General features: G+C 37.9%; 1 protein-coding gene across 2 annotated transcripts in view; it reads right to left on the minus strand.

The window, feature by feature from the left end:
* LOC148364160 (sodium- and chloride-dependent GABA transporter 2-like) overlaps window positions 1-16,724 on the minus strand; it is a 35,868-nt gene extending 19,144 nt beyond the window's left edge. Inside the window, exons 1-8 of one of the 2 annotated variants that reach the window (XM_088338281.1) lie at window positions 16,275-16,723; window positions 15,737-15,921; window positions 15,397-15,531; window positions 3,674-3,814; window positions 3,491-3,578; window positions 754-886; window positions 329-463; window positions 56-159 (exon numbers count right to left, since the gene is read on the minus strand). In XM_088338281.1, the coding sequence (XP_088194407.1) occupies window positions 56-159; window positions 329-463; window positions 754-886; window positions 3,491-3,578; window positions 3,674-3,814; window positions 15,397-15,531; window positions 15,737-15,921; window positions 16,275-16,282 (929 nt within the window). In that variant the 5' untranslated portion in view covers window positions 16,283-16,723. Of the gene's footprint in view, window positions 1-55; window positions 160-328; window positions 464-753; window positions 887-3,490; window positions 3,579-3,673; window positions 3,815-15,396; window positions 15,532-15,736; window positions 15,922-16,274 lie in introns of both variants that reach the window. The other variant, XM_088338282.1, reaches the window with a different exon arrangement.
* Window positions 16,725-17,108: the final 384 nt, after the last annotated feature.

The raw sequence follows: 17,108 nt of genomic DNA on the forward strand, positions 1-17,108 counted from the left end.
CACAGAAAAGAAAACGATGGCCTGAGACAGGAAACAAACAGGAGGGAGAACTTACTTGTAGCAGTTATTATTAAACTCGTTGTAACTGCCAAGGGCTGTCAGACTTCCCTGACAAATCCCAAAAGAGAACAGGACTTGAGCGCCTGCGTCCATCCAAACCTTAGCGCAAACATGAGAAAATGTAATATGACATCTCCATTCATACAACAACTGAAAAATATGAGTTCAATTTAACTTGATAATTATGCGGGTTTTAGCCTATTCCACTGATCGGGCATCCCTCTGATTAAGGTATGAGTTAAGTTTGACTTGGCACGTTATTACTTACTTGAGGATCCACCAACCTTGTCGGGTCAGGATAGAGGTAGAAAATGATGCCGTTTATGGCACCGGGCAAAGTGAGTCCACGAGCCAACAGAACGACCATCATTACATAAGGGAAAGTGGCTGTAAAGTAAACTACCTGTCGACGAGAGACACGAGAGGGTTAATAATCATAAAATACATCAGAATAACTAATAAAAAAAGGATCACGGCTCATTTGAGCTCAAATCAAACCCTTGTGCAACAATAATCCATTTGTTGATACGGAGTATAACTAGGCCATGGTTGAGTATTATCCCAATTTTGGAAGATAACCAATCTGCCCTTTAGTGTTTTACCCTCTATGTCAGCTTTCTGTTCTGAATGTCATCACATGGCTTCTTCCGAAACTCATGAGTGCATGTGTATACAAAAATAAAAGAGTGTTACCTTTCCAGTGGATCTCACTCCTTTCCAAACACAGAAGTAGCACAGAATCCAAGCCAACAAGAGACACAAGGCCAATTCCCACCTCAAGCTGCCAATATCTTCTATCCCCGTGGATATACCCAGAACTCGTCTCCTTGAAACGCAAACATCACAGACCAACCCGGTCAAACATGTGAAAATACGTTTTGTAATTTCAACCATATTTTTAAAGTTTTTTTTCCCCCAGAGCACGCAAAGTAACAGTTGTTAGTACAAAATAAGCCCTCCAACCAATCTGTCAACAGTGTAAAAATGAACACTTGACATGAGGATTTGTAGTATTTAATTCCCGAATGCTTCAGCGACAGACTGCTGTCACTGTCTTGTACTACGGACAGACTGAAGAGATCTTTTCTTCCTCATGCCATGAGGCTCTTTAACTCTACCCGGCAGAGTAAAAGCCCACATTAAACCACACCTCCTACATTGCATATTACCGAATTTTATTGCAATATGTATTCTGTGTAGCACTATTTAGATATTCTATATAACACGCTACAGTGGGCATTTGCACGTCACATTAGGTATTTGAATATTGTATTCTTTTTGCTTTATTATTGTATTGTTCTCAGCTCAGGGATGCTGCTGGAAATGTGAATTTCTCTGCGGGGATGAATAAAGTATCTATCTATCTATCTTCTAAAAATGAGATACTTTGACATTTGTTGTGATCCAAAATTTAACGGTCATCAAAACTTATGTCATTGAAATGACCTTTTTGCAAGATATCATAATACAGTACTTTGTTTTAAAAGATCCATGCACGTCGACTCAAACAGCTTCAACTCAATCCACTTGGCATATGTCAAGAATCAATTCTAAATTATTTCCTATTGTGGGAGGGATATGCCCCATTCAATGTACAATGAAGTTGTCATGTACACAGTACAGTATGTAGATGATGGCTTACTTTTACATTGTATTTTACATTGTGTCAAATCCGCTCACACTGAATGTACCTTTATTAAATTAAAACCCCTTCGAATAAAAATGTTCAAATTATTTGTAAGAAGTTCTTAGACAAATTGTTTGAATTCTTCTTTTCGGTCTTTTCCTTGCATATGAAGCGTTTGTGAAGCTGTGGATCGCTGGAGGGTTAAAGGCAGCCACCTCCCAACCAATGGATGTGGCTCCCCTAATAGGCATTAGATCAGATTGATGATATACCAAAAGCAGAAATTGACTAGCTTGGGTCCATGTGCTAGAGTCCTGTGTGCTAATCAAGCTTAACAAGATCTCAGTAATGAAACATAGTCAAATATCTCTATTTACATCACGAAAGGCAGCATCATGCCGACAAAATGTTAGCTGTAACATAAGCTTCTAATTTTTGATATTGCATGTTTTTTTGTTTGAGTTTTTTTACCTTTCAGTGTTAAACACACTTTATACTGTTGAACTGTTTACTTTTGTTGTGTGTAAATATGTCTCCTATAGCAGTTTTCTGATTAGAGATTGTGATTTTTTTTATAGAGTGAAACTCACTTTTATTGTTTTACGGTTCAATTTTGTTGTGAACTAAATACTTAAGCACATTAGGATATGTCTACTTGACCAGTTGTCTCAGGTTGTGAGAGTTTTATTTTAGATAGATAGATAGATAGATAGATAGATAGATAGACAGATACTTTATTCATCCCCGCAGGGAAATTCACATTTATTCAGTAAACTCACTTTATGTTGTTTACTGCTGATTGTTATTTTCTTATATTATTATAATGTTATATTATCAACTGATTATTTTTGTTACACTTCAAGTGTAGGATAAATCTGTTGCTGGTGAGGTGCAAATAAATGTTATACTCATCAGTAAAATTGTGCATATGTTGGACTATTTTGTCATTAAATATGCAATCAAGAATACTAATTCTAATCAGAAACAATATTTTGGGGATGTGTTGGGAAAAGTCAAGATAAGTTATTGGGATAAGGTTACTTGTTATAATATAAAACTAGACTTGGCCAGCTAACAAAAGTAAAATACAAGAATTCAATGCAAAACAAATAAAAAGCACATTTGATCCGTTAACATAAAAACTATGAAGACTCACTAAGAGCTGGAGTGGCCCTTATTAAAACCAAAAGTTTCGTCCCGAAATGTGCTCCCAAAGCTGTTTCCACAGTTGAAAGTATTTTCAAATAAGTTACAAGTGTACAAATTAGATCACATTATTTTTCACTATTACAAAGACATAATAATTTCAGTTATTTTTCATCAATATGTTCTTGTTCGGTTTTACAGTGCAGCAAGGTGACTTTGGGTGTTGTAATGACCAACACAACAAACGTTGCAACACTTTTTCCTGACCCTAAAACGCTATTTGCACAAGTGTGTGTGGTATTTTGGTGTCCAGCACCGACTGCACAGGTGGGAGGCGAGGTTACATTCAGGAGGGAGATTCTTTTGAAATGAAGCAGCCAAAGCGAGTACCAGAGCTTGACCATAACCTTTTCCTTGTGTTATTTGGCATCACGGAGGAAGAACCTTTCATTATAACCTGGCATGCTATGTTGGTCTTGGTCAATGTAAGATTGTTTCAGCGGCAAAATTATTTATCAGCACTCAAGGCATGAGACACTGGATTCAAGTTACTAAATTGCCCTTTGTATTTTGGACAATTTGCATTTAGTTTTAAGTTCTATCCAAACAAAATATCTTCAATCAAAGACTGCATTTGTGTTTCAAAAATATACTTACTCCCAGAATTCCGTTGCAGGAGTTGTCGCATTTGCAGCTGCCGTCCAATTTGAAGACTCATTTTTCTTGCCGAATTCGACGCAATTTTCTAAGGAAACAAATTAGATGTTTGTGTAATATGGAATCATTAATTATCTACAGGGTTCTTCACAAGGTCTTCATGTGACAAGAGATGTGGTCTACCTGTGTTCCAGGTGTTCCTGCAGCTGGCCCAGGGAACCTCAGCATTGAAGGACGAGAAGAGATAAAAGAAAGCCCATGCCTGGATGACAATATACGACACGGCAGCGTATGCAATCACTACCTGGGTCGCATATCCAATCCCTGGGGAGACAAGGTGAGTCAATTTACATTATGGCTGACACGCGCAGGTAGATTTCAACTTTTAATTCCATGCTGCTTTCCTTCTTGTCGTACCATCTGGGACACGCCTGCCCATGGTAACTGAATGCCACAAGGTTAAAGTTCAAGGTGTTCTTGGCACATGAGAATGTGCTTCCCTGAGAAAGAAACCATTCAGATGCGTCATAGGGGAATATTGTTTCACTTGGCCTTCAATTACATGAAACGCGCTTCATTTTATGTCCATTGATGCCAACAAGCACCAGGGTAAAGACCAAAAGTCCATTTTGTACTTCCTTAAACTGTACTTCTTTGTATGATGATGCATTGTCATATGGTCAAAAACAACAAGAGGGCACAGATTTATAGCTGTGTGCCATGCTTTTTTGTCAGCATGTGCAAGTGTACACTGTACTGTTTGGACATCATCCATCGTACGCCATCCGGAGGCTGTAAATAACCTCCGAGAATCACATGTCATAAGCTGAAACCTACTTCCAACAAGTGCACTATTTATGAGGGTGAATATCTTCTAAAAGCAGGGGCCAGCTAGTTAAGTCATTTCCATAATCTTGTCAGGTATTTATAGCACATTAAAACTTTCATGTGTTCAGTTGGAAGGAAGGAATTTGGGCAATACGCCACAGATCGAAAAGTCAAAGAAGTGTTGACAGAGTTGCACATTGTCAGTTTGTTAAGAATAGAAAAAAATACTGAATCTGCGTCACCAAGTCCACCAGCATACACTTTGCCAAGTATTGTTTAATAAGCCATTTTCTATGTGGATTTCAAACAATGAAAAAGTTGTTGAACTTGGTAATGCCCCCTGAGAGTAGATTGTGGATTTTCTTTCCTCTGTTTTCTTTTCTATCGGGAATCAAAACAACACCATTTATTGTACAATTACAAAATATATTTTCCAGATATTTTCTGTTCCAGGTGTTAAAGGAGTGAAAACAAGTGGTTCTATTCAGTGTTTATATACATATATAGATCACTTTTTTGCCTTATTTTGATACCCAGTCTTGATCAGTAGTTTTGCAATAAGAAGCAATGAAAAAGAAAGAGATGACATCCTTCGAATAGCTTTGGGTGATATATTTTTAGGGGGAAAATGCAGTGTTTCGAATTAACTTCCAGAATTTGGGAAATCTGCTGACACAGATCATTTGAAAATAATCCGATCACCTCGGATTTTTTATTCTGCGAAGCAGTGACATCACATTGTTGGAAGCCATCTCTCCTTAACCGACCTCCAACATAGAACACAATTTTGGGACCAATTCAAGTCTTCCTCATAACTCTCGAATCAAGTCCATTCTTGACAGACGGACCCCCATTTGCTGACAAACAAGATAAAAGAGAAGGACAACGTGCAAGTTTTCTCACGAATAAAAACTTGAAACTGGGTGCAGTTATATCCTTTCCAAATGAATAAATAATATTAAAGTCTGGATAACAGACTAAAATCCAAGAAAGCATGTCACGAGGCGATAAAATTACTGTATTTATTTGTGTATAACGTGCATTTTTTAAGATCTAAAAAATAAGGAAGGTTTCGGTGAGCATTATACACAAGGTTTTATCAGGTTTGATCAGTCAAAAAAAAAATGCTGATAACAATCGTAAAACATTGGATGAATAGGAATTGAACCCGGGTCACAGCGGCGAAAGTGCTGAAATCGAACCACTAGACCACCAGTTATATAAATAACATTTGTAAAGGCATTCATTTTATCTCGTTGTCACCACATATTTTTTGGTTTTAGAAAACTCAAATTACAAACATCACAATGTATGCTCACTCCATCCATAACTCAAAATACTGCTCCCGCAGTACACTTTATTGGATTACTCCTAATGTGCTAATCTGCTGGAATCATGATGACATAAACGCAATAAACGAGTGGTTCTCAAATGGTCTGACTTCAGGACCCACTATTCCACCCTAATGTCAGGCTGCGAACAAGGAATAAAAATCACTTCTCAAATGTATCCAATGACAGGGTTGTGCGGTTTAAAGTAGAAATAGTGAAATATATTACATTTTTTTCTTCCAAAAACCAAAATGACCAGCAAAAACAAAACCACTTCAATTACCTCATACATATAAGTAACCCCCTAAAACTGTTTAAAAATCGCCACATACTAAAAGAAGTTCAAAGTATTAATAAAGCTTGTACACAAACATCAAAAATTATTAAGATATATAAAAAGGGAAAAATACAATTTTGTAACATTTATTGTACCTTCCAGCAGTGCTTCAATGGCAGACACGCTGACACAATTTTAGTATTTTGCAATCGTTTCCCTTTCGACTTGATCATTGTTGTCACTTTATACCACTTTTGCTTCCCCGCATTACTAACTTAATTAGGACCATTTATTATGGGCTACAAAATGAAATAAATCCAACAAAATCACCATAAAATGAGATGTGGTCCCTCTCAAACGCGCTGTTTGACTGTAGAGGTGAAAGAGATTGAGCCGGGCATTATCACTATCTACCGTTAAGGAGTGTAAGTGAACCTACATTTTTTTTCTTATTACCATTATTTTACCAAGGAAAAGTCCTGCAACCCACTGAAAACTGGTCCGCCTCCCGCTTTTGGGTCCCACCCACTAGTTGAAAAACACTGCACTAGACCACTGCCCCTAGATCTAAATTCAACTTTGAGAAATTACATTACCATGAATAGAGTAAATATCTAACCTATGTTATTTTCCCCTTCCTATTTCGGTGACATTTGGCTCTCTAGTTTTTGCATCATCCCATTAAAACACAAAGGTACACAAACAGGCCACACTCACATCCCAAGCACAGGTAATGATTCCTTAGAGAACAAGGCAGAAGCCTCTAAACATGTTTCTAATTTGTAGCCGTTTCCCCTCAGTGGGCAAAACGTTCCACTCCACCCCACTGCACCCAGCAGAGGAAGAGTTTTGAAGGGGTGCAAGCAGCCAATGAGGGATTTTCTTCTCAAAGTTCAAAAAAAGGTTGCTTTGAATGCCTGGGGTTTTAATATCTGGCCTCTGCACTGCAACCTTTCCTCAGTCGCCTGGCCAACCGGCGCATGCCGAGAAGTCAATGCAGGAGACTCGCATTCTCCCCCATTGTCTTGTCTCGATCTGACTTATGGGATCCCGTGAGACGCCATAATCGGTAACAAGAAATACCCAAAGTGACTGGAAATATGTAAATCATTATATTGTAAAATAGATACATTTCTTTAAAAATGCTTGAATTTTAATGTTTAATGATTGAAAAGTGCCCGAATTTTGGGCAAAGGGCTTGTAAATGCTTGAAGTTGTTGCCATGTTTCACAAGTCTGCTTAAAAATGACGCCAACACTGCTCTCTGTTGGCTTCACTTAGCCATTGCATTCTTTCTTCACGTGTCAGTGTTGAGCACGTGACTTTAAAAAAGTAATTGCAGTTACTCACCACTTCTGACAGAAATTACTGAGTTAGTAACTGAATTATTCTATAGTAAAAGTAACTAGTTACCAGCTAATACCTATTTCTGTTACTTAAACAAGAAGTCAGTTGAATAGTGTAGAACCGACAGGTAATTGTGTTATAGAACCTTTTAATATTAATTGCACCTCACCAGCAAAAGATTTGTCCTACACTTGAATTGTAACAAAAATAATCAGTAAACAATATAATAAAATAACAATCAGCAGTAAACAATATAAAGTGAGTTTAATAAATGAAATCTAATTCTCACAACCTGAGACAACTGGTCAAGTAGACATATGCTAATGTACAACTTTAAAACAATATAAAGTGAGTTTCACCTTACAAAGAAATCACAATCTCTAGTCAGACAACTGCACCAGGAGACATGCTATAAAGTGTGTTTAACACTGCAGTGTAAAATAAATAAATCAAATTCTCACAACCCGAAACACTGGTCAAGTTGAAATAGGCAACTGACTTCAAATATTTCGTTCACAACAAAAGGTAACAGTCAAACAATATAAAGTGACTAGCAATCCTGAACATTTAGCACATATCATGCAATGAATAAATGTAGCATTTCCTAGTGAGAAATTGTAATGGGAAAAACTTCCTGCAACTCAAAATGAAAAGCTACATATTACTCTTGTTTTACTTAACACCCAAAATATGTACGGACGCAATGTTCAGATCCACAAATATTTTTGCAATTTACTCAAGATCTAAAAATCATATGTCTTGATAAATGCACATGCAACAAAAATCTCATATGTAAATCCCAGATATATTTGTGGATCTCCCGAATACGATCAATACCGGATTTCTTCTTTTAATGGTACTGGAGAAATGTAAAAATTTGCTTTGAAAGTCCTTAAAAAGTGCTTGAATTTGGCCATGAAAAAGGTGTACAAACCCTGTGAATAAAGTTGCATTCTGTAAACTGCAAACTACAGTGCATTTGTGGATCAGTGATGCTAATACAGCACTGTAAATATTGCATGATCAATTGCTTTCGGTGTATTATCCCCTAAGGAAGCAAAGCCTGAGATCAGGTTTTTACTGTCCCTCTCTCCTTCAAACTTTTGTCTAAAATTATAGAGGCTATGAATATCTTGTCATTCAAGACATTCCCCCTTACTGGTGTAAAAATTCCCCTCAAGACTGCTGTAGTACAGAACTGTATTCACTAGTTCCATCTGCTGACTTGTTGTAACTTAAATACGCCCACACTTCTAAGATGTCTTTGAAGGTAATTCAGTTCTGCTTTCCGCCATTTTCTCTGCACCCTACCATCTTAATCTCGGAAGAGATGTCCTGTTTTTTCTAATTTTCCTTCTTCTCTACGGTTTCTTAATATTTTTGAGTTTGCAAGGGGCAGAACACAATATAGTACTAACAACAATTATAATATAATGTAAGTGTTAGGAATCGCATCCATTTTAATTGAATTGGATGGTCTTTATTGTCATTGATAACGTAGTGAAACATTATATGTGATGAGACTCGACATGGAACTCCTGGGTGACACGTAATAAGGACTTTAAAGAGCAAAGTACGATAAAGTACTGTCAGGATAAATAGGCAAAAGTATTTACCACGTAGTGCTTAGCGACTGGCCTAAGTTATAATAATAGTGCAATGAAAAAAATAGTGCATTGTAAAAAAAACGTGCAATAAAAAGTAGTGCATTTAACATTTAGCAGCAACAAAAATTCTCAAATAAGATGCGCTTGTTTAGGGTAGTGATGGCCCTAGGGGAGGAAACTGTCTCCATAAACTATAATTTTACCCCAGGATTTAGACTCTAAAATTGAGACATTTAAATGATAATGTTATGCTTTTATTGCCATGTTCCTCTTCGAATGCTATGGATGTCAGTAATTTTCCCTGACGCTGATGTAGGGTGTAGTGCATGAAAACAATAAGGTGGAGTAATATCCAAAGTTTAATTTCATTACTGTTTTCATCCTTTGGTTAGGGCAGTCAACACAGAACACACGATAGAAGTGTTAATGTTATGTATATTGATTGTTTAACTATCTTAAGACAAGGTTGTTTTAATGGCAGAAAGCAGGAATGCCAACGCAAGCGATTGTCTATGCCGCTTTTGGGGGAGGCTCATACTAATGTAAGATAATGTCCTCTGTCCCTCTTTAAAAAATAGGAAAAAAGCAAAGTATATAGTGTCCTTGGGAAAAGACACAGAACCCCTAATGCCCCGATAAGCAGGTAGGCACTTTGCATGGCTGTCGCTGCTATCGGTGTGTGAATGGGTAAGTGTGAAACACATTGTAAAGCCCTGTGGGAGCGCAATATAAATTCAGTTCATTTTACCATCTACATTGGCTTTAACATTGCCTTAATTGTAATTTTTTTAACACAAAGTGACGTAGATGAAAATACTACCTTGACCTTTTTGGTAAAAGGACATACGGTGTATCCAAAAGATAGCGTCCCTTGTAAATGATAACTTCCTAAGTACAGCGATGCGAGCCTGAATAACTGGGACAGAGGGCATTTTTTATTTGCTTGGGGCAAAGTACTGAAAACCTTCGGAGTGTAGTAATAGAAGAATGGAGGTCAGTATGCCACATGGTAACAAACTTCATTGATAAACTAAAGCACATAAAATAGACACATTGTTTTTTTGTAACAAACAAAATAAAGCGCAGGGTTGTATCAGGAAAAACAATTTTTCATTTTGAAATGGAATGAAATAAGATTGTTTTTGAAGATACCATAGATTAATTTTAAGGAAACTACAGTGCGTTGCAAAAGTATTGCTCCCCAGCCACCAAGAACGTTTGGACATATTGCCATATATTAGGGTTCAAACTTGTAGATAAAAAATTCTGAGAATCAACGAGTCTTTTGGGTATGTCCTTATAGGTTTTTGCACATTTCAAACCTCGGTTTTCGAACGCCTCTCAGTTCGAACAAATCGGTTCTCGACCAAAAATTTCGAGAAATTCTTGCTTCGCTTTTCGTTCAAAAAATCGGAGTTCGAACGCCGGTACGCTAGGGGCGATGCTGAGCGGCGTACGAGTGTAGATTGCACCCACCAACGTGAAGAACTGTTGTCACGGCAACGCACACTCCTTCTCTGCTTTAGTTTTTTAAAAGCGGTGAAGGGAGTGTTTTAACTCCTATTTATGCCTCGGAAGAAGGTTGGTGCAAGCAGCAAAGTTGCTACAGGTGAAAAAAAGAGGAGTAGTGCGTACAACTATTGCATTTAATAAAAGAAATAATAGCAAAATATGAAGAATGTGTGCGAGTTTCCCTTCTTTCAGGAATACAGCATGGCTTCTGCAGACAACCGCCAAGGTAAGAAATCCTACTCATAATTATTTTCTTTATCCTTTAAGTGCTCACCACTTGTTATGGAGACCCGGGTGCTAAATGACGTGTAAACGACCTGATTTTTTTATTTTTACACGTTCATGTTAGTCGTACGTTCGCGTTAGCGTAATCTTCCGTACGAAAGATTACGCTAACGCGAACGTACGATTAGCCTGGGTTAGCTTCATGTTTACTCTCGTGGTAAACATTTAGGGTGTTGGAACGGATTAAAACGATTTTACATTACTTTTAATGGGAAAAAACGACTTCGGTGATCGTACAAATCGGTTTTCGTACAAAGAAATGGAACAGATTATGGTCGAGAACCGAGGTTCCACTGTATTTCGCAAAAAAAAAAAAGCCAATTCTTACTTACAAAACAGTCCCAAGTTCTTTAAGGTTTGATAGTGATCGTGTGTGCCCAACATATTTCAGATCTTTCCACAAAGATCGTATAGGATTTAGGTCTGAACTTTGGCTTGGCCATTCTAACTTGTCTATATTTAGATTTTGTTTATTCATGGGTCGTTGTCCTGAAATTGCGCCCCATTTTGAGATCTTTTGCCAACTTCAACAGATTTTCTGCCAGAATCTCCAAGTATTTGGCTCCATCCATCTTTTTATCAACTTGAACTATCTTCCCAGTCCCTGCTAAAGAAAATTAACCCCAGAGTACGATGCTGCCACCACCATGTTTTACAGTGTGGATTGTGTTTTCAGGATGATGTACTCTGTTAGTATTACCCCAAACATAACGTTTTGCACTCAGCCCAAAAAGTTTGATTTTGGTCTCATCTGACCAGAGCACCTTGTTCCATTTTATTTGTGTCTCCAATGTTGCTTCTTGCAAATAACAAATAGGCTGCTTTCTCAAGGTGTTCTTCAGGAAGACTTTCTTCTTTTTATGGTATTCTTTCAGGAAGGAATTTTCTTTTTGCCAGTCTTCCATACAACTATTTTTCCAGAGTACGAGTAATAGTTGTCTTATGCACAGATCTTCCCACTTGAGCTGTGTATGCCTGTATTTCATCAAATTTGATCATGGGTCGTTTGGTTGCTTCTCTGATTAGTTATTCCTTGTTTGGACCTAAGGTTTAGAAACTTTAGAGGGACAGCCAGGTCTTGGTAGGTTTGCAGTGGTTTAATTCACTTTTCAGTTTGATATAACTCCTCGCACAGTGCCCCAGGAGATGTGTAAATGTTGCAAAATCTTCTTGTATACTATTCCCACTTTGAACTTTTCCACAACTGTATCCCAGGCCTGCCTGGTGTGGTCTTTGGTCTCCATAATGTTGTCTTACTCCTTTCACCGACCTCTGAGCCCATCACAGAGCAGTTGCATTTAAAATGAGACGTAATGCACTGTTTGTCATTGTTATTCATTAAGGTCAACATTGGATCATTTAGAGCAGTAGTTTTGCTAAGCACTGTATTTTTGGATTTGCCTTTTGTGTTGATGATTTGCATGCAGTGTCCCCTTTGCCAAGAACGAAAGCTTAAATTGTGCACGTAAGGTGCTGTTGTTTTCAGCTAGGGCGATGCTTCGGTGTGACATACATGTGACTGCCAAACTTCGAAGGCGACAGAATGCGTCGGACAAATTTTGGCGATAACAATGACTCTGCTGTTTGAGCTGAGGTCAATGTATACGTGTGTGGAACTTGATACCGAAGCGGCTGGAGTGAATTATAGTATTAAAATGTGCAGTGTGAACAGCACCTGGTGTGGTCAGTCAGGTTTGATGTTCCCCGTCAAGAGTGCACAGGTGTTTGTTGCACCAGGTTGTTTTCTCACACAATGGAACTCTTTGAATCTAGGGTTCTCAGGTCACACTTTAAGTCTGTGACTGGTATGTTTTCTGATTTTTGATTCTCCTTATGTTTAAGGTCCACTTGTCCACAGATTTTTTTTCGGTTGGTTGACAATTGATTAAAGTATTCTCTATTAAAGGGACAGTGTTTTATTTGATAGCTTGGGGTAGCTGTATTGTGTAGTGTAACTGATTGCTTAAAAGTACAAGAAAGGAAACAATAAAAAACTACACAGACTAAAAGTGGCCAAAAGGCACCGTTTTACTTCTTGATCGTTTTTTTGCTCAGCCTTTGTGAGGTTTTTGGGTACCCGTAGCAACAAAATTGCAGACAATGCCAGGCCCTCTATGTGAGGCTCACATTATGTAAATCAATTGCAATTTTCATGAACTACGAGTATTTTTTCAAAAGGCATGATTAAATTAAAGTTCATATTTTTTTAGGAATCAAGTCTTTTTTTGCCATTAGCAGGTACTAAATACAGACCAAATTTCTCTGTTTTTTATTAGATGTTCTGGCTATTGAAAATGGTTGAATTTTACGTTGTGTTTTCATACATGGAAAAGTGCTTGAATTTTGGACGAAGTGCTTGTAAATGCTTGAAAATGTTGCCATGATTCCCCCTTTGCCTTAAATTTCTTCTTTTCTCGTGAAAAACGGCAGCTGTTACTAGTTTGTACAGTTTTTTGCTTTGAAGCATCATCACCCCCTAGCGCCCCAGAGGATAGGTGCATGCTAGACCTAAACAGGGTGCTATGAAATGTCTTAGTGCTGCAAGGATTACGCATCAATTTTGGTCCATGCAAAAAAATGAGGTAGCGTTTGCTAGTGGTAAATTGTAATGGGAGGGACTTCCTGCAACTGAAAATGTAATCTACATATTACCATCATTTTACCCAACGACTATACGTCTCAAAAATATTGACACACTTACTGTACGGATCCACATGTATATTATAGAAATATATGTATTGATAAATGCGCAAGCAAGATTGTAACGCAGATATATTTGTATACTTTGCAAAATACATGATTCACACCTGATTTCTTTTTTTAAGGGTACTCGAGGAATCGAAAATTAGCCTTGTAAGTCCTTAGAATGTGCTTGAATTTAGCCATGAAAAAGGTGTAAATAATAAACACTGTCCCTTCATATTATATTTATATTATTTATAGTGTTGATACTTTCAATAATATATGAAAGCATAGGAATGATGTGTGAACAAAACTTCCTCTTTCAAAATGTCAAAATAGATGAATTACTTTTTAAATTTTTATTCAGTTTAAAATCCTATTTAATAACTCATCTAGGATTAGAAAATCAGAAAAAATACATTTGAATGGTAGGTATTAGAACATTTGAGAAAATGGCTCTAAAGCAGGCGTGCCCCAACTTTTTTCCATTTGCGGTTCCTGACCAATTTTTAGTGGTCATATATATATATATATAATATATATATATATATATATATATATATATATATATTTTTTTTTTTTATTTTTTTTTAATTATTATTATTATTTCTTAACTTTTTTTTTAGTACCCCAAACAGTGGTTCATACACGGTACAGCTTTTTATAAATATTCAAAGATGCAAAAAAAAGATTTGTTATTTAGAGAGTAATATTTTGAATGATTTTAAATTTCACTGAAGTGGCCCTTGTATGATTACCTTTTTTAGTAGGTGGTCCTCAGAGGAATTTGGTTTGGAAAACGTCTGCACTGAACAATTATTATTTTTTTCAAGTTAATGTTTATAATTTGATCATCAATTAATTGCGTTATCACTGATACATTTAACTTACCTGCTTGTTTCTGAAATATTTTGATAAGTTAGTATTGCAGATTTACTCTAGAGCAGGGGTCTCCAATGTGGAGCCCGTGGACACCAGGTAGCCCCCTTAGACTACCTGAGTAGCCCGCGGACTGGTTCTGAAAATATAACATGGGTCATTGTGATTTTCTAGGACCCGTGATTTCTAACTAGCGTGATGTTTAGTGGGTGACTGAGCCTAATTTAACCTCTAATATTGCCAACATAGTAAAAACATGGTAATATGGTGTTATTTTAGAAATGCATCTCAGGCCCCTTTGTGCCAACTAGTAAGAAAAAGTAGCTCTCTGCTCCAAAAAGGTTGGAGACCCCCGAAGAGGCTGTAATAAAAGGATTTGGACAACAATGGCCTAAAATGAGTACTCGATTATCATTCTGGTTGACTTTTTAAAACGATGATTCTTAATCATGTCAAGTCATGTTTTTGAGACTGGGAGGTCGCTGGTTCGCGCCTCGACCGAGACATACCTAATTGGTATAATGGCGGCGCCCTCTGGCTGCGGCTGCATCGACTCGCTACAACGGGTCAGGTGTATCGACATTTCGTTCTGTGTACATTGTTACAAAGAATGACAATACAAAGGAAATTATTATTATTATTATTATTATTATTATTATGTGTATATGGTTTGGATTTTAAAGGCCTATAGTGAATACAACGTTGCCCTTTTTGCTGCTTATATGTAAAAAAAACCTGAAATAGGTAATTTCCGCAGAAATAGAGAATATCTAGTGTTGGAATTATAATTTTGGGTGATTTATAGGATATTTTAACCCCAAACACTTGTAAACATTAATTGAAATTATTAAAGAGCATTTTAGACTTGCAAAATGCTGATGCAACTTGATGGCTCACATGAAAAAATGTTTAGAAATGTCCCAAATAAAAATCTGTCATGTTGAAAACTGAACTGCGAAGTAGCAAATGAACACTTTTGTGGGTACGATTTGAGAGTATGAGCAATCTTCAAAACTTACTCATACATTTTCTCATTGCTACCTGCCCATGTAATTTCTCAGATTGCAGAAATGAACCAGCCTATATCAGACCGTATTGGACACCTGCTAAATTATGTACCTTTGTGTTAAAAAATTCAGTACGTCCTACAATACTAACCTTCGAACAAAGGGCAGAAGTGTCTCCAGCATGTAATGCATCCCTGGGATGTATACTGGCCCATTGCTGTCTCCAGGAGGAACATTGGGATACCGCAGGCCAGAAGGAACAGAACATATGGAACCAGAAATGCCCCTGGGAGGGGGAAGGGGAAAAAAAACAAATCTATGCTTATTTTCCAACATAATAGTCTGTTTACTTCCCTTGACCTTGTGGCCTCCCCCTGAACTCCCCCTCCCGCTAGAGTGCTTATCGTTTAAATCGATATTATGACTAACTGCGTTTGTTCAATGCAAAGCAGGAAATGGGAAATGAGAGAGCGTGACAAGAATAGGCTCACCTCCCCCATTTTTGTAGCACAGATAGGGAAACCTCCAGAGATTTCCCAAGCCCACCAGGGTCCCTGCCACAGCAAGCAGGAACTCCAACTTATTTGCCCACTTGCCGCGGTCCAGAAGCTGAGTCTTCTTTGCTAGGCTGTTGCCTTGACCAGCCGCTTCACGGCTGCTTCCTTTCAGGAATTCCCTTGGCATATTCAAAAAGAGATTAATTACAAACGGGACGCAGTCTGATCACAAACATCCGTCGCAGTTCTTAGATAAGGATTGACAAATATTTCACGGATGTGTGCGTTCAAGACAAAATTACTAAACTGACACCAGGTTCGTCACCGCTCGGGCTCTCTTGTTAATTTTGTTAATTTATTGGTTGAACTGGGCGCCCGCCGGATTACCAGCCATGGAAAGTTTCCACCAGCAACAAGTGTTTCTCCGAAAGCCGCTTCAACGGTAACAACAAAAACGGCGTCCTAGAATTAAAACCCGAGCGTGTAGCTGTGCGGAATTCAAAGGAGGGAGAAAAAGGGACCGAGCACTTACCCCTCCATCACAAAGCCCTCCTCCCCTGAGAGTTGCTTACTGCAAAAACAAGTGATCAGTATTCCTCTCGGATGGATGCACAACAGACTCTCTAAACAAACAAAAAGTCATGAGCGGAGCCGGAGCGAGAATTAGAGCTGTTGTGGTTCTGCTCCCCCCTGTTGCCAGACGCTGCGCTCCTCACCATGCGGCCGCACTTGAAAAGTGTTGGCTCTGACAAAAGGTTCAAGGTATACCACCGCCACTTCCCTGCTGTATTTTTCCACTGAGACGGGAGCAGCTCCAGTCACTGAGATTAGCACAGTTGCTAACAACTAAACCAAATCAGCTGAGCCGTCTCTATTATGTCAGTGGCTGTAAACAGGCTGCATTTATCTGCCAACTGGGAATTTGTCGCATTGAGATATAAATTGTGAGAAAAAAAGAAAAAAACGACTCTAGCCCGGTCTCTGCAAACATCCTATATGGCAAATGCCTCATTCTCATCATTTGATGCACACCATGTACAGTACATCCCTTATTAGTCTTGGGATTTCTTTTATGACATAGTTTAGCATTATGATGTTTTCTTCCATTAATCATGAACTGTGTTATCGTAAAGCTCCCAACCTCTATGTTCTTTTTATAACCTACTACTCACTTCCTCTTTTCAGCTTTTATGGTTGTGAACTTTTCCCCTCTACTCCGGCGCTTTGTCATTTAACTTCTCCAGTTCTGAAATGCTGCACTAACTCTGTGGTTAATCGGACGTGTTTCAAAAGTACCTGTTTTGGAGAGTTCTGTATGAAACCTATTTCTTAAATGTGAATCCCATGGGGTCATTAAGAAAATACC

This window comes from Urocampus carinirostris, chromosome 6, assembly GCF_059441175.1.
Source record: "Urocampus carinirostris isolate Australia breed hairy pipefish chromosome 6, RoL_Ucar_1.0, whole genome shotgun sequence".
Lineage (NCBI taxonomy): Eukaryota > Metazoa > Chordata > Actinopteri > Syngnathiformes > Syngnathidae > Urocampus > Urocampus carinirostris.